At 35.0% G+C, this 22,895-nt stretch overlaps 1 protein-coding gene across 1 annotated transcript; it reads right to left on the reverse strand.

Moving 5' to 3' along the window:
* Positions 1–556: 556 nt before the first annotated feature.
* On the reverse strand, positions 557–20,233 carry LOC115417638 (scavenger receptor cysteine-rich type 1 protein M130-like). The gene is made up of 8 exons (XM_030131650.1): positions 20,134–20,233; positions 17,592–17,624; positions 14,538–14,850; positions 11,439–11,491; positions 9,269–9,568; positions 7,415–7,735; positions 3,199–3,284; positions 557–900 (listed from the first exon to the last, which is right to left on the reverse strand). Exons 1-8 carry the CDS (start codon positions 20,177–20,179, stop codon positions 862–864), a joined length of 1,191 nt encoding a protein of 396 aa, XP_029987510.1. The 5' UTR covers positions 20,180–20,233; the 3' UTR covers positions 557–861.
* Positions 20,234–22,895: the final 2,662 nt, after the last annotated feature.

A 22,895-nucleotide genomic window follows, 5' to 3' on the forward strand; every position in this document is an offset into this window, starting at 1 on the left:
TGCTCCGTCACTTGTGTTCACTTGTGGTTTCCAGTCGTCTTCTGGTCCCCACTCTACCTGGAAACATGGAGACTAAAGCAGCAGAGTCCTGTCTGGGATTGATTTGAATACGACCACAGAGAAGAAGAGAAAAGAGACGACTAAACTAAAATGAATACTAAAACTAAACTAAAACTAAGCATTTAGAAAAAAATTAAAACTAATAAAAACTACCAAACCTGCTCTAAAAACGAATTAAAACGAACTGAATTAGAGAAAAAAAAGTCAAAACTAAATAAAACTAAACTATAATGAAAAATCCAAAACTATTATAACCTTGGTTTCAAGTATAATTAGAAAAAAGGAAGACAAAAAAAAGGACAAATTATAAAGCGATCTGTCTCTTTATTCCAAGACAAAGGAAAAATTTAAAACAGTTTCAAAAAAACCTAAGTTGACAGTTAAAGCGTGTTTTGCCTCTATATCCAAATTAAGTTTCAAAATTAACTAAACAGCAACTACTAAGATGACAACGACGGTTAGAAATACTGCTGCTCTCTGTCCTGTTGAATTCAAAGTGTCTCCTCTCAGAGCTGTGCTTTGCAGGTGTCCTCATCACTTTACTACACTTAACTGCGCTTTACAGCAGAGGGTCATCTTGCGGCAGCAGGACAGAACTAACAGAACACAGACCGGCTGATTTTTTACAAATACTTCGCTAAATTAATATTAGCAAAAGATTACATGCAAAACTATTTTACGATCCTAATATATAGACAAAATAAGTCGATTACTATTTAAATGAAGCACAATATGCAAAATTACACCTAAATTACTTTCTGGCTTGAACAACTGTTGCTGTGGTTGTGACAGTCCGTCATCTCAGCGGTCAGCCTTCATTCTGATCCGCCTCACGGTGACCTGGAAAAAACATGACAGCAAACATGTCCAGGTCAGACTCGTGTGTGTGAAGCCACTTCCACACAGAGATCCAGGAAAAAAGGTCCGATGGTCATCCCACCTTTTTTCCACCACTGACCGACTTCCACAGACAAAGGACTAACAGAGGTGAGACAGGCCGGACTTCTGCACAGCGGACCTGCCATCCCAGATTAAAGGGGCGGTGATGCAGCGGATAGTGTGACGTATAACTTACACGTCGGAAATACCCCGAGCAGAGCGCTGTTGCTAACCCGGTGGTTTCCAACCTTTTTTACTCCTGACCCCATTTTAACATCACAAATTTCTGGCGACCCCAGACATTCAAAAAGAAGAGGTTTTTTTTTTTGGTAAAATTAATTAGTTTTTGATCATGTAATAGTTTTCTATCCTATGTTTCAAATCCAGGTTAATTTTAGAGGACATTTAGTCTGCATCAGGGCTGTCAAACTCATTTTAGTTCAGTTCCATATTCAGCCCAATTTGATCTGCAGTGGGCCAGACCAGTAAAATAATGACTTAAGAACCTATAAATAATGACAAATCCAAGTTTTTATTTTTGTTCTAGTTAAAAAAAAAACCCAATTAAATTATAAAAATATTTACATTTTACAAAAAAAGATGTGAATAACCTGAAAAAACAGAAATTTCTTTTAAAAAAATTGTGCAATTTTTAAAAAATTATACCTCAGCTTATTATTTCTATATGTACATTTACACACAATGTTCCATAAACATTTGGTAACAGGCAGAAGATTGTTCAAATTTTGGAGTTTGGAACTAAAATTTGAACAATTTCTCCAATATTCCATCTCTTATTATTAACACAACTGCAGATCCCAGTGGATCCATAAATGCACCAAACATTTAGGAACAGGCAGAATATTGTGAAAATTGCACATTTCAGGTTGTTCATCTTTGTTTTTATTTATCTATTTATTTGCATTTTATTGTGAAAGAATAGTTTTGTAAATGTAAATATTTTCACAGTGTAATGTTATTTTTTTCACTTAAATTTTTTCCACATAATTTTTCACAAAGAAAATTTGTCATTGTCATTATTTATGGGTTATTGTGTTGTTGTTATTTTTACTGTAGATCACACTGGTCTGTATGTGGAACCTGAACCAAAAGGATCTGGACAACCTGGACTGTTCAGGTTCATTTTTGCACTTTCATCCTGCAGGGCCAGAATGGAACCTTTGGTGGGCCAGATTTGGCCCCCAGGCCGCATGTTTGACACCTTTGGTCTATATAATGTCTATTATTATGGACAGAGGCGGTAAATCCAGGTGTAGATTACTGCACAAAGGGAGAACTGGATTTTCCTTGGTCAGGATCTGTCCAGTCAGTCCAGCTGTGATTTACAAGGAGGACAATTAATACTGAACAAACAAGAACTGAAACTATGAATTATGAAAGAGCTGCAGCATCTGAAACTGACCACAGTGAACATGTGACAGATAAACAGAACCACAGTGCTGCAGTTTCACACTCAGTTTGTCTGCTATGGATTATGATTGTCTCATATATTTTTTCTTAGTAAGTTTTCTACTTTTATTTTAATCAATTACTAGAAATTTCAGGCGACCCCATGTGGGGTTGAAATATTATTTTAATTTAGATAGTTGAATTCTTAAATTTAATCCCACATTAGTCAGTATCAGTTAGGATTCCTTTATGTCACTGGTTAGTGGTAAAGTTCTTAGGACAGCTCACATCTTGGTCAACATACTGAACTGACAGATTTACGATCACAGGACTTCGGTTTTACCTCAGGCACACTTTTAAATACACATGCACACAGACGATTGTAAACAACACGAGATCAGAGGTAAACACACTGTTAATATGGGGTTTTACATAGAGTTGAGGAATCACATCTGCTTGACTTTAGAGTCAGAGGACACCAGTCCATTTTCTGTGATGTGCATTGGAATGTCTGGATCCATTTTCCTGCTTGGTGTGGATCCTCAGCGCTGAGTCATACGATGTACTCTGTTTGTGGTGTCTAGAAAATCATATTTCAAGAAATATGCAGATTTTTTTTTTTGCTTAATTCAAGCAAAAAATCTGCCAATGGAACAAGTGAAAATGATCTTGGTCAGATTTGTTGAAATCAGATTTTCCAGATCTATTGTCTCTAAATCAGTTCTTCTGTCTCACTGAACAGTTCCTCTGTATGTGATTCTGTCTGATTTTAAGTGTGATCAGATCTTTGGAACAGAAATGAGACAAATCCACTTGGTCAGATTTCGATTTTTTCCAGTGTGAACGTACCTTATAGTAGAAGAAGAGGGAAGCATCAAATATGAGCAGAGCCAGGACGATGAGCACCACCCTGATGATCAGATGTGTCACCAAGTCTGAAACACAATAAAAACAAACTTTAAACCAACGTCCATGGAACATGTGTTTGTCAGTATTCTGCTGATCACAATGAGAAAAGAACTGATCAGATCAATAATGACCTGGAAACAACTGGAACACATTCACATTTAAGAAACTGGAGGAAAAAAAAAAAATCCACAAATCATCAAACAGCTGCTTTTGTTGGAGAAATTAAACTTTTATAAAGGCCAATTTTGTTAAATAGATCTATCTAAGATAATGAAACTCTTAAAAAAAATTCAACTTTTTACCATTTGATTCAGCCAATGAGGATTATTTCAATTTAGAGCTTCACTTTTGAACCATCAACATTAGAATAATACATTTGTATCTGTCAGACCACTTGACATTTTGTAAATGAAAGCCGAGCCAGCTGAAAGACAGACAGATTCTTTCCTCTGTCGGTCCTAAAAACACAAAGTTTGACTCATTATAGAATGATTTGTTTTCATTTGAAAAAATCTGCTTCTCCATATTGATGAAAATGTATTTTCTTTCTCTGAACATCCTTAATCTGTGTTTGGCTGAACTGATGTACCCCAGGTTATTCTGTAAGTTTAAATGACATAACTGCCCCTTAGTTCTCCTAGTACAGTACTCTCACATGAGAGTCCTCTTTCTCCTGCTTTTTTGTCGACTTAAGACTCATGAAAATGAAGAAAGAGACTGACAGAGATAAATCGTGAAACTTTAACCAACTTGTAGCAGGAAGCTATAGATTTATACTGGACAAAAGTTTGTGAATTGTTCAGTAAGTCTGTGAATCCGCTCTCTTCACCAACTGAAAACCCTGGGAAGTTAGCAGGGCTGTTTAGCTTAGCCTAGCTTAGCTTACACAATTTAGCCCACTTAATACGTTTATTAGTAGAATGTAAAATTTCAATATGTGTAAAACCAGTCAGGATTCGAAACTTATTCTAATATTAAGCAAGAAAAACACTTGAAATGAGTTCAGTTGTGGTGGAGCTAACTTAAGCTAACTGGTGGTGTTCCAAGCTAACGTGTGTTCTACTGCTGTGGACGTGTTGAAATGACTGGCATGTATTTAACCCTTTCATGCACCGTGGTCACTCCAGTGGACAGTTCTTCTCCAGCTGTTCTCTTATATATTCATGGGTTTTGTTGTTTTAGTTCCATATCAGCCAACACAGTGGACACTTATGCACCATCCCATACACTGACATTCAGACCAGTACTGTAACTTTGCTGTTCAGAATAAACCTGATCTGCACTAACATGTTTAAGTGTAAATCAATTGTTATTTGTTTAGACAAGAAGTTTTTTTTTTGCATATTATATCCATGAAATGAGTAATTACTAGCGTTAGAATATGTTAAAATGTGAGAAGACATCAGATTAGCAGCATTAAAATGTTTTTATTTCATTGTTTTTATATCACTTTCTGATATTGGGTTATAAACATATGTTTCTTTACTTCAAAAATTAAATGCATGGATATTTTTGTAACTCCACAGGAAAAAAAACTCGATCGCGTTGTTTTTTTCATGCCTAAGGAGGAATAAAAACACTGAAGAAAGAAATCTTGACTAAGGTTCTCACAATTCATGCATGAAAGGGTTAACATTTGAGTTAACCCTCTGGTATCCAGGTGCATCTTTTAGGCACACTTTGCACTTCGTGTTAAAAAACATAATATTATTTTTCACAATTTAAATAAGGTTAGAATTCAAAAGTTGTTCATTTTTGCATGATCTTTAAAATTCTGGCCACCAACTAAAATGTGCACATTTTAAACAAAAGAAGATTACAAGACCAGCATCTGTCTGCCAAGTGTGCCTAAAACGCACCATTTCTTACATATATTATATAATATTTAATAGTTTGATTTGTAGGTGTGCCTTTTTGGCACACTTGGTGACAGATACTAGTATTTTTGAACATTTGACCTACCATCAAAAATAATAATGCAAATTAACCAATGTTGGAGTTAATCATTGACACATGCCAGGATGAAAAAATCAAATAATATGTGATCCACTTTTTATGTAGTATATTAAAAAAAATATTTTTGTGTTTTTTGCATCCAAAAAAAAAAGGTTTGTTTACATTACAAACACGGCATTTAAAGGGTTGGAAAATGTGACAATTACTAAGTATTTGGTATTTTTTATTTATGGCTCAAGTTGATGAAATAGAAAAAAAGTGTAAAAGAATTGAAAACAAACTGTATGAATTTTTTTTTTGACATTATTCCACAAGTGTGCCAAAAAGGCCCACTTGGTGCTTAGTAAGGGCCTTGCTGGACGGGATAGTCCCCTGGACAGTCCTGTCCAAAGATGCACTACTGTGGCGGGGGGGCAAACATACCAAAGGCCAAAGGTTCTAATTTGTCCCACAGTATGAGTTTGGAAAGTGCAAACATTATACTAAAGTTAAGATTCTGAGGTGTCATACATGTTTTAGTTCCGGTTCCACATTCAGCCCAGTTGTGATCTCGAGTAAAATAATAGGCGTGACAACATTAGAAACGAACATAAAGCGAGCATAAATGAGTCTTTATTCATTTACGCCAAGATCTCCGGTTCACATAACCATAACCCCTAACCCTTAGTGCGTGGTATTTGACGTGGTGTGAACATACACATGGAAAGCTTATAAAGTGTCCAGATAACACACCAGATAAAAGTGGATATTGTGTACTTACACGAGTCATGATATCACGTTGGTTTTGTGTTCAACCAGAGTTAGGGAGAGTCTAGGGACTGTTTTCTTATCCTTAGTATTCTTTAACCTCCTCAGACCCAGCTTTGGGTTTTCTGTCCACATTTGCGGACAAGAGTTTCACAACTTTATACAAAAAAAAAGAAAAGAAAACTGTTCACCACAAAGGACATTCCATAACAATTTTAAAAACTGCATCTGAAAAAACTGTTGCATCATGATGTTTCCAATATAGGCACTTATTTAATAAAAAAAACAAAAAAAGCTGGTAATTTGCTGACATTTCCTGGGTCTCAGGAGGTTAAGTAGGTCTTCGTACTGTTTTGAATCCTATGTAAGTGTGTGTTTATTGTGTGTGTTGGAGGTCTGATTGGCTCTTCTGTAAAAGTGTGCTTACCAAACTCTTACTCTTAAGATAATGATTTGTGCACCTGTGGACAGATACGTGAAACCCCTTGGACAGAAATACTTTAGAGCTTCATATGTGGACATAACAGGACCTGGATGTGACCGCCGTACGTCACACCTCAGTAATAGTTACAGTGACATTAGTGTTTATGTAAATGAGCTCCACACCCAACCTGAATGGACTCATTTTAAACCTGGTTTTAAACTAAACTGAGCTCAGATTAAAGGAGTGTTTGTTGATTCAGCCCAGTCTCTGACTGGTTCAACTGGACTGGGTTTACCTGATCTCAGTTCTACCAACGTGGTTCTGCTCACACCACCTGTTCACTCTGCTCACTGGGAATGTTGTGGAACATGGTCATGTGACTGTTACTGATGCATTATGGGTGTTTTGTGCAAGGTTATAATAGTTTTGAATTGTTCATTATAGTTTAGTTTTATTTAGTTTTGACTTTTTTTTTTCTCTAATTCAGTTAGTTTTAATTAGTTTTTAGAGCAGGTTTGCTAGTTTTTATTAGTTTTCATTTTTTTCTAAATGCTTAGTTTTAGTTTAGTTTTAGTATTAATTTTAGTTTTTGTCGTCTCTTTTCTCTTCTTCTCTGTCGTCGTATTCAAATAAATCCCAGACAGGACTCTGCTGCTTTCTCCCAACTTTAGTCTCCATGTTTCCAGGTAGAGTGGGGACCAGAAGACGACTGGAAACCACAAGTGACGGACCGTCAAGCGCCGTATGGTGCCATTAGCTAAAATTGCTAGAGCAAAATAAATTGCTTTCGTATCAATCCAACATTGACAAAGACGAAAACGAAGGGAATTTTATCCAGAATTTTTATAAGTTTTAGTTAGTTTTGTAAGCACACAATACAGTTTCAGTTAGTTATTATTTTTTCTTTTAATTATAGTTTTTATTTATTTCAGTTAACAAAAATGTTTTTTCAATTCTAGTTTTCATCATTTCATTAGTTTTTGTTAACGATAATAACCTTGGTTTTGTGTGCGTTTGTCCTGACATTACCTCCGACAGTGAGATAGAGGGCGGGGCTCTGAGACGACGAGAAGCTGTGGTTGAAAACGTCCACGTGATAAACACATGTGTAGTTCCCTCGGTGGGTGCGGCCCATGGCAGACAACAGGAAGTGGGCGGAGTGATTGACAGCCGGTAGGGTGCGGTTCAGGGGCTTCTTGGTGTCGGAGATCAGCTGGAAGGAGCCTCCTGGGTACTGCGGTTGGACGGAGCATGTGATGGTGAAGTCGGAGCCCGTGAGCAGCCGGAACCCCTGCTGGTAGACCTCAAAGACCCCGTCAGACAGGGAGATGTTGGGCTGAGGCAGCAGATCTGTCCACACACAGAGACATGATTGGACCAAGCAGCACACATGAGCACAAACAAGCAGTCAGAGAATCCATCCTCCTCAGAGACACAGATGGATCTGATCCACATGCAACATGATGCCATGACTCGTGTAAATATACACAGCGCTTTTAATTAGCGTGTTATCTGTACGCATCATTACAGGGGTTTCAAACATGCAGCCCGGGGGCCAAATGCGTCCCACCAAAGGTTCCAATCCGGCCCGTGGGATGAATTTACAAAGTGCAAAAATTCCACAGTCAAGGCTGCCGAATTTATGCTAGTTCAGGTTCCACATACAGACCAATATGATCTACAGTCAAATAACAGCGTAATAACTTACAGAATATAATGACTCCATACTTTCTTCTGGGTTTGATGTGAAAAAAATAATATTACATTGTGCCTATAAATAATGACAACTTCAATTTTTTGTCTTTGTTTTAGTGCAAAAAATAACATTCAATTATGAAAATATTGACATTTACAAACTATCCTGAAACAAAACAGGAATAACCTGAACAAATATGAACAACCAGAAATGTTTAAAGAAAATTAAGTACAATTTGAACTATTTTCTTCCTGTTCCTCAGTGTTTAGTGTCTTTGTAGATCTGATCCCTAATGCACATGTAGAAATGATAAAATGAGGCATAATTGTTAAAATTGCACTTATTTTTCTTAAGAAATTTCTTTTTTTTTCAGGTTATTCACATCTTTTTTGTTTGGTTAGTTTATAAAAGTAAGTATTTTCATCATTTAATGTTTTTGGGTTTTTTTTCCGCTAAAACAAAGACAAAATTTGGAGTTGTCAGGTTATTATGTTATTATTTTACTGGTCCGGCCCACTGGAGATCAAATATGGTTGAATGTGGTCCCTGAAATAAAATGAGTTTGAAACCCCTGCATTATAACTTTTCCGTATGTATGTTCATGCTGCGTCAAACACCAGGCACTGAGGGTTAGGGTTATTTGAACCGGAGACCTTAGTGTGACTTGACAAGCGATCAAATGGTGTTGTATAATGCGCAAAAAGTTGAAAATGTGTACATGTAGCACACCAAATGCCATAAGAACTGGCGTGACATACGATGTGATTTCATGAGATCAGTTTCTCCAAATGAGTTTGGGATGTGATGAACACGGACCAGTGAAAACATGGAGGAATCTGTCATGTAGATGACAGCTGACATTGAAAACAGATTCATGGGTAAACAATGACAAACGTGGTGGTTTTAGAGTCTCACATATCAGCATTTGGTCCTTTTTGTCCTAAATGAGACTCAGTGAAATATGTTTGTGTTTTCAGCCTCATCTGGTTAAAATGAAGACATTCATTTGTTATCCAGACATTTCAAAAGTCAATATTTGACACATTTTACAGATAAAACATTGGACAGAGACAAAATAATCAACTGATGAAATGAAAAGATTCATTAGATGTAACTTTAAATGTCAGAATCAGAACCATCTGGGCACTCAGAATTCAGCTGAAGACACAGTTTGTGTCCATTTGTACCTGAACACACCACGTCCAAACCAGTTGAGCTTTTGTGGTAACCACGTAGTCCAACACAGTCCCTGAGTCCAGACGTCAGCTTCACACAAGGAACTGAGACAAACCACACATGTTTGAATGAGGAATTATCTGTTCTGTTGACTGAAACAGCTGATCCACAGTCCAGGTGTTGGCACACAGCTGATCCAGACTTCAGGTCCCAGGGTCTATAGCGGTCTCCTACTGGTCTCCACTTTCCCTGGTATTGGATCTCCAAAGTACCAGCACAGTGGCTCGACTGTCCCACCAACCTGACACCAGCTGGATGTGAGCAGAGACACAAAGACGTGAGTCAAACAAACAGAAGAGAAGAGAAGATGAGATAGAATAAGAGAAGACAAGACAAGACAAGACTTTAATGACCCCACTGTGGGGAAAATAAACAGCTGACAGCAGCAAATACAAAAATAAAGTACAGGGAGGACAGGCTGAAAATATACACTTATTATCAGTATGGTCATCAGTTGGTCATCTGTCCATCTGTCCATCTGTCTGTCTGTCTCTGTCCATATCTTTGGCATGCACTGGTAAGTCAGGCCATTGGTGAAACATGAAATCAGAATACTTTATTAATCCCAAGCGGAAATTATTAAATTTAATAATAAAAATATGAAGACAAAAAATCTTACATTTATTTAAGTGTGTATATATACATGTATTAGTGCTGGGCAGCGATGAAAATTTTTAATCGCAATTAATTGCGTGGATTTCTGTGATTAATCGCGTAGTTATATGGGGGGGGGGCATCAACAGCATGTATTTCCTTTCAGTGATATTTCAGACTGAAGTACTCCAGTGATAAAAAATAATTCCGCATGTCAGTGCTTCCAAACACCTGTGTCCTTCTCACCCCCACCATCTGAAGACATTTAAAATGAAAATGTCCATGGAACAGACTGCTACTGTTACACATGTTTATGTCCACACGTTTATTTCAGGTTGTGAGTGACTGACAGGAGTCTTAGTCCCACTAATCAGTACTAATACTAATAAACCCAATAATATGTGATGTTCAGTTGTTAAAATCAAGCAAAGGGGGCCCTCTAGTGGTCAGAATAAGTTGCACTAACATATGTTTTGTCCTTTCGGTGTTACTGTAGTCAGTTCGGACATAAGAAGGAATTAACAGACACGTTCCTTTCACTCTGTTTGTATGGCCCCAAAAACGTTTGCCTGTGAATATTTTATTTTATGTACTAAGGCACTGAACAGACCTCAGTCATATTTAATATGTATGTGTCAGTTTTACAGTGAGTCTACAGCAAAAGATTTGGACAGAAGTTTTGGGCGTCCGGCTTTTCTTAGTAAACCTGTTGTCTATCTGCCGAGCTAATCACTACACACACACAAGCAGAGGCAGAAGAACAGGAGTTAGAATAAAACGGCATTAACGGGAGATAAAAAAATTGTCAGTGTTATTTAATGAATGCGTTAACACGGTAATAACGCATTAAGTTGCCCAGCCCTAACACACACACACACACACACACATATATATATACATATATATATATATATATATATATATATATATATATATATATATATATATATATATACATATACATATACGTATATACACACACACACACAGTATATATACACTACCGGCAAAGCAACCTACAAGTGCTCCACATTTATGGGAACTTCTGCAACAGTTGGGAACAACTTTCTGAAGAATATTTGATTTCCATTGTAGAAAGAATGCCACCAGTGTGTTCAACTGTTCTGTCTGCCAAAGGTGGACACTTTGATGAGTCCAAAGTTTAGAATACATTTTGGTTTCTAAATTGATTCCATGATTTCTTTTTTAACTTCAATAGTTTATTTGCTCTATGGTTTAATTTCAGAGTACACTGAGACATTCAACTGCAGCATTTTCAGTGAAATTCTGGAAAAATTGGGGTGTTCTAAAACTTTTGACCAGTAGTGTATAATTAGATTAAAATATTATATTCATATTTACAATATATTTGCACATGCACACAGTGTGATATGGTGGTGGTGGTGGTGGGGGACTAAGAACAGTTATGCATTCTAATGGCTGTGGGACGGAATGGCCTGTGATCTCGCTCCTTCCTTCATTGGATGTGTAAAAGTCTGTCATATGAAAGCCACGCCCCCTTGGTACCTGAACAGGTGAGTCCAGCAGCTGTTCCAGGTGAGCAGGTCTTCCCAGCTGAGCTGGACCTTCTACAGTCCAGGACCGCAGACTCATTTCCTTCACACTGGAGCTCACTGGTCCAGACTGGAGCCTCCCCCTCTCCATAGACCCCCCCCTGGAGGAGCCCAGGAGCCCCACAGCCCAGCTCCCTACAGACCACCTGGGCATCGTTAAGGTCCAAATCCTCTTCACACACTGAGGACCAGGACTGGTTGGATCGGACCTCCAGTCTACCTGAACACAGACTGGAACCATGGACCAGTCTGACAGAGTCTGTGGACCCACAACAACACACACACATGTTTAAAGACACAAAAGCCCCTGGACAGACGGCAGTGTGAGGGTGGACTCTGTCAAAGCCTCCTGTCAGTCATTAGTGACACAGGAACTAAATAGGACTAATGGACCAGTTCAAGCAGAGACACAACGTCCTCAAAGAAAACACCAGAACAAAGAACACACCAATAAAAGGCCCTTTAGTGTTGAATTCAATCATTCAATTGGGCGCTCAAAATGACTGGATGGTGTTTTTTCAGTCCTGTCCGTTCCACAGGTGACAGTTTTTTTTTATTTTTGTGTTAGAGCATTGGTTGTAGTCGGGGTGTGAAGTGAATTTTAAGCAATATCGTAAAAAATGCTGCAGGAAAACATCTCACACCCCACCTTTAATTCAGCAGAAGCCACAGAAACATTAATTCCCTGAGTTGAGCTGATTTTTATCATGACACACTTCCTGTCTCTGTGTATGCACAGGCACGAGGTTTGACAACAGCATCAGCCAATACGATATCTACAAGTTTAGATCTATTACTGTGATCACCATAGCAACCAGGAACTACAGGAACCCACTCTGAGATAGGCTCACATCCTTCCATCCTGTGATATGGATCAGAAAAGTCATGAGTGAGTTGAACAGTAAAGCAGCAGATCCAGGTCAGAAGTCTGTTCGCTTCTTTGGATTTGTTATTGATCAGCAGCTAAAAACTACAGAGTGAGTTTGGTGTTGAATGTGGAGCTGAAGGACACAGTGTGTGTGTGCTGTTGTTGAACTGGATTCCAACAGAGGGCGCTGACTACATCCAGACTGGACTCAAACATTCTGAAGTCAGACTGAACAGTAAATATGTGTCATGTCAAAAGCAGTTTGTTTGATGCACACAGAGGATCCCATGGTGTCCTCAGAGTCCAGCAGACCCACATAGAGCTGGAAAAAGACCACATGGACCAACACAAAGTCCAGATCAAACAAATGGACTCAGTCCTTCTGAGCTGTTCAACAGCCTGTTGGAAAGCAGAGTCATGTGACCACGTTCATGGACTGGAACTGAATTCAGCTGCATGTGTTTGATGTTTCAGTCCAACTGTCCAATGTGTGGACCTGGTCTGACTGGGTTTGGTTTGACCCAGCTCAGATAAAACACCCCTGAATGGACTCATAGAAGAACTCTGACAGAATCAGGACCATCATCAGTAGACTTACCTGAACAGGTGAGGGACAGGGCGTAGTCAGTGTACCTAGAATCTGTCGCCACACAGTCCGTCAGTGTAGACGTAGACAGAAGACAGTAGGGGCTGATGAACCACTTAAGATAAAAAAACTCCAATCTTCTCCCAGAAACAGCAGATCCACAGTCCAGTCGACGACATATGACATCTGCTGCCTTCAGGCTAAAGGGTTCATATTGAAACACACCATATCCCACAGGTCTCCATTCTCCATGATGTTTGATCTGTACTGTACCGTTACAGCGACTGGCTCCTCCCACCAGTCTGACATCATCAGGATCTGATCAAATACAAGTGACAGATAAATGAGCTCAAAGTGAGTGAACTGATGTCAGCTGGTGTCAGTCAAAGCTCCGCCCACCTGTGCAGGTAAGGTCCACAGCTGTTCCAGATGAGCAGGTCTGTGCCCCTGAGCTTCCACAGTCCAGCAGAGCAGACTCATGGCCTTCACAGGTGAACGTCTGCACCACAGGAGCCTCCGCTGCTCCAGAGAGAGCCCCCTGGAGGAGCCCAGGAGCCCCACAGCCCAGCTCCCTACAGACCACCTGGGCTCCAAGAAGGTCCAAGTGTCCTTCACACACTGAGGACCAGGACCTGGACTGGTTAGACCGGACCTCCAGTCTGCCTGAACACATACTGGACCCATGGACCAGTCTGACAGAGTCTGTGGACACAGATGGAAGAAGACTGGAATAAGACTAGAGTCTGAAGTGGACTCTAAGGGACTCTAGTGGACTGGAGGAGACCAGGGTCTGGGGCTTGGACTATATAATGGATTTTACTGGACTGTAGTGGACTCACATTCATATGTGTTAGTGTTTGTTTCTTCTGTGTGACATGATGTTCAATCAGCTGTTTGTTTGTGGACATGAGGATTATTATTGATTGACTGATTGTATTGATCAGTTTGTGTGAGTTCCCATTAAATCTGAGTTGAAGTTGTGGACCGACCAGGATCTGAGAGTCCACAGAGTCCATAGCAAGGTTCTAATAGTTTTGGATTTTTCATTATAGTTTAGTTTTATTTAGTTTTGACTTTTTTTTTCCCTAATTCAGTTAGTTTTAATTCATTTTTGTTATTTTCTAAATGCTTAGTTTTAGTTTAGTTTTAGTTTTGTCGTCTCTTTTCTTCTCTGTCGTCGTATTCAAATAAATCCCAGACAGGACTCTGCTGCTTTCTCCCAACTTTAGTCTCCATGTTTCCAGGTAGAGTGGGGACCAGAAGACGACTGGAAACCACAAGTGAACACAAGTGACGGACCCTTAAATATCATATGGTGCCAGCAGAGAAAATTGCTAAAGTGAAATAAATGACTTTCGTATCAATCTGACATTGACAAAGACGAAAATGAAGGGAATTGTATCCATAATTTTTATACGTTTTAGTTAGTTTTATAAGCCCAAAATACAGTTTCACGTAGTTATCGTTTTTTCTTTTATAGTTTTTATTTATTTCAGTTAACGAAAATGTTTTTACAATTCTAGTTTTCGCCATTTTGTTAGTTTTCGTTAACAATATTAACCTTGGTCTGGAGCCTATAATGACAGTGTAAAGGTTACTGTTCAGTAGTGGTGCTCTTACCTGAACAACTCAGCTCCAGGGAAGAATAGAAATGTGAACGAGGTGTAAAACAGTCGTTCAGTGCAGATTCATCACACTTTGGTTTGATCCACCAACTGTCTGTACTTGAACCCCTCCTTCTGCCTCTCAGTGAAACTGCAGATCCACAGTCCAGTTCTGCACAAACTCTGTTTCCTAACTTCCTGTACCAGTATAACCCTTCTACTGGTTTCCAGTTTCCGTCCTGTTGTTTCATCTCCAGGTCACCATGACACCGACTGTTTCCTCCCACCAACCTGTAGTGGACAGACTCTGTAGAAATAAGACAGACCAGTCAGAGTCCAGTCCAGAACCACAACACCCCATCTGGTCCACATGGACTGGATTATTGACCACATATGGTTTCCATGTATGAACAGTGTTTTTAGTCTGACGTATTTTATGTGTACTGGGAAAAAAATCTAAATGTTACCAAGTGTATTTGTCTCATTTCTAGTCCAAATATCTCATCACATTTAAAATCAGACAGAATCACCTAAAGAGGAACTGTTCAGTGAGATAGAAGAACTGATTTATAGACAATAGATCTGGAAAATCTGATTTCAACAAATCTGAACAAGATAATTTTCACTTATTCCATTGGCAGATTTTTTGTTGAATTAAACAAAAAAGTCTTGAATTAAGAAAAAAAAAAAAAAATCTTGAATTTAAGTAAAAAATCTTGAATCAAGCAAAAAAAAAAAAAAAAATCTTGAATTAAGCAAAAAAAAAAACAAAAAACAACTTGAATCAAGCAACAAAAAAATGTTGAATTACCCAAAAAAAACACCTTGAATTAAGCAAAATAAATAAAATCTTGAGTCGAGCAGCAAAAAAAAAAATCTTGACTTTAGAAAAAAAAAAATCTTGAATTAAGCTAAAAAACCTTGAATCAAGCAAAAAAAAAAAATCTTGAATTAAGATTAAAAAAAAAATCTTCAATCAAGCAAAAAAAAAAAAGTTGAATTAAGCAAAAAAAGAAAATAAAAATCTTGAATCAAGCAAAAAAATCTTGGATTAAGAAAAAAAATCTTGAATTAAGCAAAAAAAAAAAAAAAAAAAAATCTTGAATTGAGCAAAAAAAATCTTGAATTAAGAAAAAAATCTTGAATCGAGCAAAAAAAAAATCTTGAATCGAGCAAAAAAAATCTTGAATTAAGCAAAAAAATCTTGAATCAAGCAAAAAAAACCAAAAAAAAAAAATCTTGGATTACGACAAAAAATCTTGAATCAAGCAAAAAAAATCTTGAATTAAGATAAAAAAAATCTTGAATTATGCCACAAAAAAGTTGAATTAAGCAAAAAAAAAAAAAAAAAAAAAAACAGTCTTGAATTAAGCAAAAAACTATCTTGAATCAAGGAAGAAAAAAATCTTGAATTAAGAAAAAAAAATAAACTTCAATCAAGGAAGAAAAAAATATTGAATTAAGAAAAAAAAAGTTGAATTAAGCAAAAAAAAAAATCTTGAATCAAGCAAAAAAAAAAATCTTGAATTAAGAAAAAAAATCTTGAATCAAGCAAAAAAATAAATAAATCTCGAATTAAGAAAAAAATCTTGAATCGAGCAAAAAAAATCATGAATTAAGCAAAAAATCTTGAATCAAGCAAAAAAAACTTGAATTTAGATAAAAAATCTTGAATTTAGATAAAAAACCTTGAATCAAGCAAAAAAAAATCTTGAATTAAGAAAAATCTTGAATCAAGCAAAAAATCTTGAATCAAGCAAAACAAAAAATATCTTGAATTTAGATAAAAAATCTTGAATTAAGATTTAAAAAAATCTTGAATTAAGCAAAAAAAAATCTTGAATTAAGCAAAAAACAATCTTGAATCAAGGAAGAAAAAATCTTGAATTAAGCAAAAAAAATCTTGAATTAAGCAAAAAAAATCTTGAATTAAGCAAAAAAAAATTGTGAATTAAGATTAAAAAAAAGTCTTGAATTAAACAAAAAAAATTGAATCAAGTAAAAAAAAAAACTTGAATAAAGATAAAAAATCTTGAATTAAGAAAAAAAAAATCTTGAATTAAGAAAAAAAATCTTGAATCAAGCAAAAAAAAAAATCTTGAATCAAGCAAAAAAAAAAATCTTGAATTAAACAAAAAACAAAAAACAATCTTGAATGAAATAAGAAAAAAAATCTTTAATCAAGCAACAAAAAAAATCTTGAATTAAGCAAAAAACAATCTTGAATCAAGGAAGAAAAAATCTTGAATTAAGCAAAAAAATCTTGAATTAAGCAAAAAAAAAAATTGTGAATTAAGATTAAAAAAAGTCTTGAATTAAACAAAAAAATTGAATCAAGCAAAAAAAAAAAATCTTGAATAAAGATAAAAAATCTTGAATTAAGAAAAAAAAATCTTGAATTAAGAAAAAAAATCTTGAATTAAGAAAAACAATCTTGAATCAAGCAAAAAAAAAAAATCTTGAATTAAACAAAAAACAAAAAACAATCTTGAATGAAATAAGAAAAAAAAAATCTTTAATCAAGCAACAAACAAAATCTTGAATTAAGCAAAAAAAAAAACAAAAACAAACCATCAGCCAATGGAACAAGTGAAACTTATTTTGGTCAGATTAGTTGAACTCAGCTTTTGCAGATCTAGTGTCTGTAAATCAGTTCTTCTATCTGACTGAACAGTTCCTCTGTAGGTGATTCTGTCTGAGTGGAAGTGTGCTCAGATATCTGGAACAGAAATGAGACAGATCCACTTGGTCAGATGTGGACTTGTTTGCAGTGTGTCCAAACGGACTCAGTTCATCCCTCATTCATTCAGTCAGTGAATTGAATGGCTCAGTCTGCTCCTGTTTGTCAGTGTTTCCTTCACTTGTGGATCTTTAAAGCCACACTTGTCCAAATGTCAGGAACAGGAGCTGAGCGTGCTCAGTGGATCTTCTGTAAACCCATCATTCCTGAATCCTCTGCATTAGTTCCAGTTTGTTCAGATGAAAACCACCTGAACCAGGATGTTCAGCTTCAGCCCAGTTCACATCCCTCCTTTGTGCATTTCTTACCTGTTGAAGTGCTGTTGTTTTCAGACAGGAGCCCTGCAGGAAAAACACAAAGGACAGCCGTGAAAACAGGACAAGACTGGGATTCGAACTCCAACATGTCCACATGAGGAACCAAACAGGAAACTGAGGCTGATCAGGTTGGATCCAAATCTGTCTGAACTGTGTTTGTGCTTGGACTTTGACAAACGGCGTCTAAATACCAAAGCAGCACATGAGACACAGATGAAGGTTCAAATCCAAATCTATGACATGATTGAACAGCAGCAGATGAACCACCACAAGATGAAACTGACACATTTAGGTTGAGCAGGATCAGTCAAACTGGAGGAATCATTAATTCATCAACTGAAATCGACCCAGACTTGATTAAAAAATGATTGTTCAGTTTGTGTTTGATGCATGAATTAAAAAAAACATTGAACCAGAACTGATCTGTAGTTATTAAACTAATATTTTTATCATTTGAACCCAAATGTTGAACAGGTTCTGTCAGTGGATTGTGTAACAGCAGTTGATGGACAGACTGTGGAACCAATCAGAGAGCTGGAATCAGCAGTTACTGTGACAAACAGGAAGTGAAGCAGTAAAGGTGGAGGAGACGCATCATGTACTGAGGAAACACAACATCTACAGTTGCGGAAAAAATTATTAGACCACCAAAAGTCATCCAAAACAATGGTTCTGCAATCCAGTCCTAACTCCTGTGTGTGTCATGTGACTAAAACAGACAGAAAAGAAAACATGGAATGTTTTTGTCAGTACAATGACACAGATACTGATGGAAGAACTGAAGTGATTTTGGTTTTTATCAAGAAAACATGTTAAATGGATAGATATCAGCTCTGAAATTAAACTACTATGAGACATTTTTGTTGGTATCATTACATTTGTCCAAACAAATGGACCTGTAGTTGGACCAGGCATTAAAATGAACAAGAAACTGAAGAAAACAAGGGGTGGGCGAAGAATTTTTTCTGTGACTGACAAAGACAAGTTAAAGACAGAAAGCCAGCCACTCATTCTTCTAAATAATGTCAGTGTTGAAACACACAGGATTCATCAAACCACCAATATTTGACTGGATTCACACAGATCTGAAACCTTTAGAATGCAATGATTTTGTCCTGTTTCATATCACACACTGTAAAAAATCTACATCTGACCAAGTGGATTTGTCTCATTTCTGTTCCAAATATCTGATCACACTTAAAATCAGACAGAATCACCTAAAGAGGAACTGTTCAGATAGAAGAACTGATTTATAGACAATAGATCTGGAAAATCTGATTTACACTAATCTGAACAAGAGAATTTTCACTTGTTCCATTGGCTGATTTTTTGCTTGATTCAAGATTTTTTTTTTTTTTTTTTGCTTAATTCAAGATAATTTTTTTTTTTTTGCCTGATTCAAGATTATTTTTTTTTTGCTTATTTTAAGATTTTTTTGTATGCTTGATTCAAGATTTTTTTGCTTGATTATTTTTTTTTTTGCTTAATTCAAGTTTTATTTATTTTTTGCTAAATTCAAATTTTTTTTTTGCGTGATTCAAGATTTTTTATTGCTTGATTCAAGATTTTTTGCTTGAGTCAAGATTTTTTTTTGCTTAAATCAAGAATTTTTTAGCTGAAATCAAGATTTTTTTTGCTTAATTCAAGTTTTTTTTTGTTTTTGCTTGATTCAGGATTTTTTTTGCTTAATTCAACATTTTTTTGCTTAATTCAAGATTTTTTTTTTTTTTTTTGCTTAATTAAAGATTTTTTTTTTTTTTAATTTGATTCAAGATTTGTATTTTTTTTTTTTTTTGCTTAATTCAAGGAAAAAAATCTGCCAATGGAACAAGTGAAAATTCTCTTGTTCAGATTAGTGTAAATCAGATTTTCCAGATCTATTGTCTATAAATCAGTTCTTCTATGTCACTGAACAATTCCCCCTCAGGTGATTCTGTCTGATTTTAAGTGTGATCAGATATTTGGAACAGAAATTAGACAAATCCACTTGGTAACATTTAGATTTTTTTCCAGTGCTTCTACAAAACTGCTTTTGGACGATCAGCTGTACTCATCCAAAGTCAGAACAAACTGTCACTGAACTGAAGGAAACAACACATGTAACAGATTTATCCAGACAAAAAGAAATGGATTTAAATAAACTAAGCCTGCGTTGACTCTTCCTTCAACTGTATTCGACACCTTGACCATATGTGATGTCTTCTAAGTGTGTTGTTTTTCTTTTTAACGTCCGTCTTTCCTGCCACAGGGATGACAGACGGACGTGGACATGAGCGTTCTGACCTGCTCTGGTCCGTCTGTACTCTGGGTTTAATGTTTTCTGTGCATGGTCCCTGAAAAATCAAATAAACTAAATTAAACTAAGTTTTGCACTCATCAATCATGGTGACGGTCACATGACCATCAGCACACGCTATGATTTATATCAAACACGACACGTCTGTAACCATGGAGATGAACCTGTCAGACAGCAGTTAACCCTTTCAGCTCTGTGTGTGTGTGTGTGTGTGTGTGTGTGTGTGTGTCCTCATACCTGCGGTCCACAAGGACATACAGATGATCATCAGTCTGTGGTCCATGTCCACTCAGACGCTCTTCTGTTCTCTGAGTCGTCCTCTTCACTGTCTCTGTCTTTTATCTGGACACCAGTCAGCTCCTCCTCCTCCTCCTCCTCCTCATTCTTATCTCCTCATCTCCTCTGCTTTGGTTGGTGTTCTACATCAGATGCCTTCACATATTTGGACAGTAACATTATGATTAATTGTTAATCAAAATGGCTGCTTTCTAAATGGAATGCTTCAATAGGAAAATATGTCATTTGTGAAAAGGTTTTATTTAGAAAATCTAAAAGGCTTGCATTTTTTTTCTTGGTTCAAGATTTTTTTTTTTTGCTTAATTCAGTTTTTTTTTTTTTTTTTTTTTGCTTGATTCAAGATTTTTTTTTGGTTAATCCAAGCATATTTGGACAGTAATGTTATGATTAATTATTAATCAGAATGACTGCTTTCTAAATGCAATGCTTCAATCAGGAAAATCCTTCATTTGTAAGAAGGTTTTATTTAGAAAATCTAAAAGGCTTGAAAATTTTTTTGATTCAGGATTTTCTTTTCTTTTTTTTTTTTTTTTTTTTGCTTAATTCATGATTTTTTTTTTTTTTGCTTGATTCAAGATTTTTTTTTTTTTTTTTTTTCTTAATTCAACTTTTTTTTTGCTTGATTCAAGAATTTTTTTGCTTAATTCAAGATTATTATTTTTTTGCTTAATTCAAGCATATTTGGACAGTAACATTATGATTAATTATTAATCAAAATGATTGCTATCTAAATGGAATGCTTCAATCAGGAAAATAGGTAATTTGCAAAAAGGTTTTATTTAGAAAATCTAAAAGGCTTGCATGACTTTTATCAAATTCAGAGTCAAATCTGGAGTTATAATGAAATACACTGGAAAAAATCTAAATGTTACCAAGTGTATTTGTCTCATTTCTGTTCCAAATATCTCATCACGCTTAAAATCAGACAGAATCACCTATAGAGGAAGTGTTCAGTGAGATAGAAGAACTGATTTATAGACAGTAGATCTGGAAAATCTGATTTACACTAATCTGAACAAGAGAATTTTCACTTCTTCCATTGGCAGATTTTTTTTTTTGGCTTAACTCAAGTTTTGTTTTTGTTTTATGCTTATTTGAAGATTTTTTTTTTTTTTTTTTTTTTTTTTTTTTTTTGCTTAATTCAAGCAAAAAAAAAATACCAATGGAACAAGTGAAAATTATTCATCCATCCTAATATAACTAATATAACTAATATAGCTAATATAGCTAATATAACTACTGTAACTAATAAAGCTAATTTCACTAATGTAACTAATAAAGCTAATATCACTAATGTAACTAATATAGCTAATATAACTAATGTAACTAATATAGCTAATATAACTAATGTTACTAATATAGCTAATATAGCTAATATAACTAATGTAACTAATTTTAGCTAATATAGCTAATATAACTAATGTAACTAATAAAGCTAATTTCACTAATGTAACTAATAAAGCTAATATCACTAATGTAACTAATATAGCTAATATAACTAATGTAACTAATATAGCTAATATAACTAATGTTACTAATATAGCTAATATAGCTAATATAACTAATGTAACTAATTTTAGCTAATATAGCTAATATAACTAATGTAACTAATATAGCTAATATAACTAATATAGCTAATATAACTAATGTAACTAATATAGTTAATATAGCTAATATAACTAATGTAACCAATATAGCTAATATAACAAATATAGCTAATATAACTAATGTAACTAATATTGGTAATATAACCTATATAGCTAATATAACTAATGTAACTAATATAGCTAATATAGCTAATATAACTAATATAACTAATGTAACTAATATAGCTAATATCACTAATGTAACTAAAATAGCTAATATAACTAATATAACTGATGTAACTAACATAGCTAATATAACTAATGTTACTAATATAGTTAATATAACTAATGTAACGAATATAGCTAATATAACTAATATAGCTAATATAACTAATGTAACTAATAAAGCTAATATCACTAATGTAACTAATATAGATAATATAGCTAATATCACTAATGTAACTAATATAGCTAATATAACTAATGTAACTAATGTAGCTAGTATAACTAATGTTACTAATATAGCTAATATAGCTAATATAACTAATGTAACTAATTTTAGCTAATATAGCTAATATAACTAATGCAACTAATGTAACTAATATAGCTAATATAGCTAATATAACTAATATAACTAATGTAACTAATATAGCTAATATAACTAATGTTACTAATATAGCTAATATAACTAATATAACTGATGTAACTAACATTGCTAATATAGCTAATATAACTAATGTTACTAATATAGCTAATATAACTAATGTAACTAATATAGCTAATATAACTGATATAGCTAATATAACTAATGTAACTAATAAAGCTAATATCACTAATGTAACTAATATAGCTAATATAGCTAATATCACTAATGTAACTAATATAGCTAATATAACTAATGTAACTAATGTAGCTAATATAACTAATGTTACTAATATAGCTAATATAACTAATGTAACTAACTTTAGCTAATATAGCTAATATAACTAATGCAACTAATGTAACTAATATAGCTAATATAACTAATGTAACTAATATAGTTAATATAGCTAATACAACTAATGTAACTAATATAGCTAATGTAACCAATATAGCTAATATAACTAATGTAACTAA

This window comes from Sphaeramia orbicularis, chromosome 4 (assembly GCF_902148855.1).
Source record: "Sphaeramia orbicularis chromosome 4, fSphaOr1.1, whole genome shotgun sequence".
Classification (NCBI taxonomy): domain Eukaryota; kingdom Metazoa; phylum Chordata; class Actinopteri; order Kurtiformes; family Apogonidae; genus Sphaeramia; species Sphaeramia orbicularis.

Excerpts from the sequence above, each read along its gene's own strand:
- LOC115417638 (XM_030131650.1), bottom strand. The coding sequence starts at position 20,179 with ATGGACCACAGACTGATGATCATCTGTATGTCCTTGTGGACCGCAG. Across the intron at positions 17,625-20,133 it reads TATGTCCTTGTGGACCGCAG|GGCTCCTGTCTGAAAACAAC; the intron begins GTATGAGGACAC and ends TTTTTCCTGCAG. Across the intron at positions 9,569-11,438 it reads TGCTGGACTCACCTGTTCAG|CTGGTGTCAGGTTGGTGGGA; the intron begins GTACCAAGGGGG and ends GCTCACATCCAG.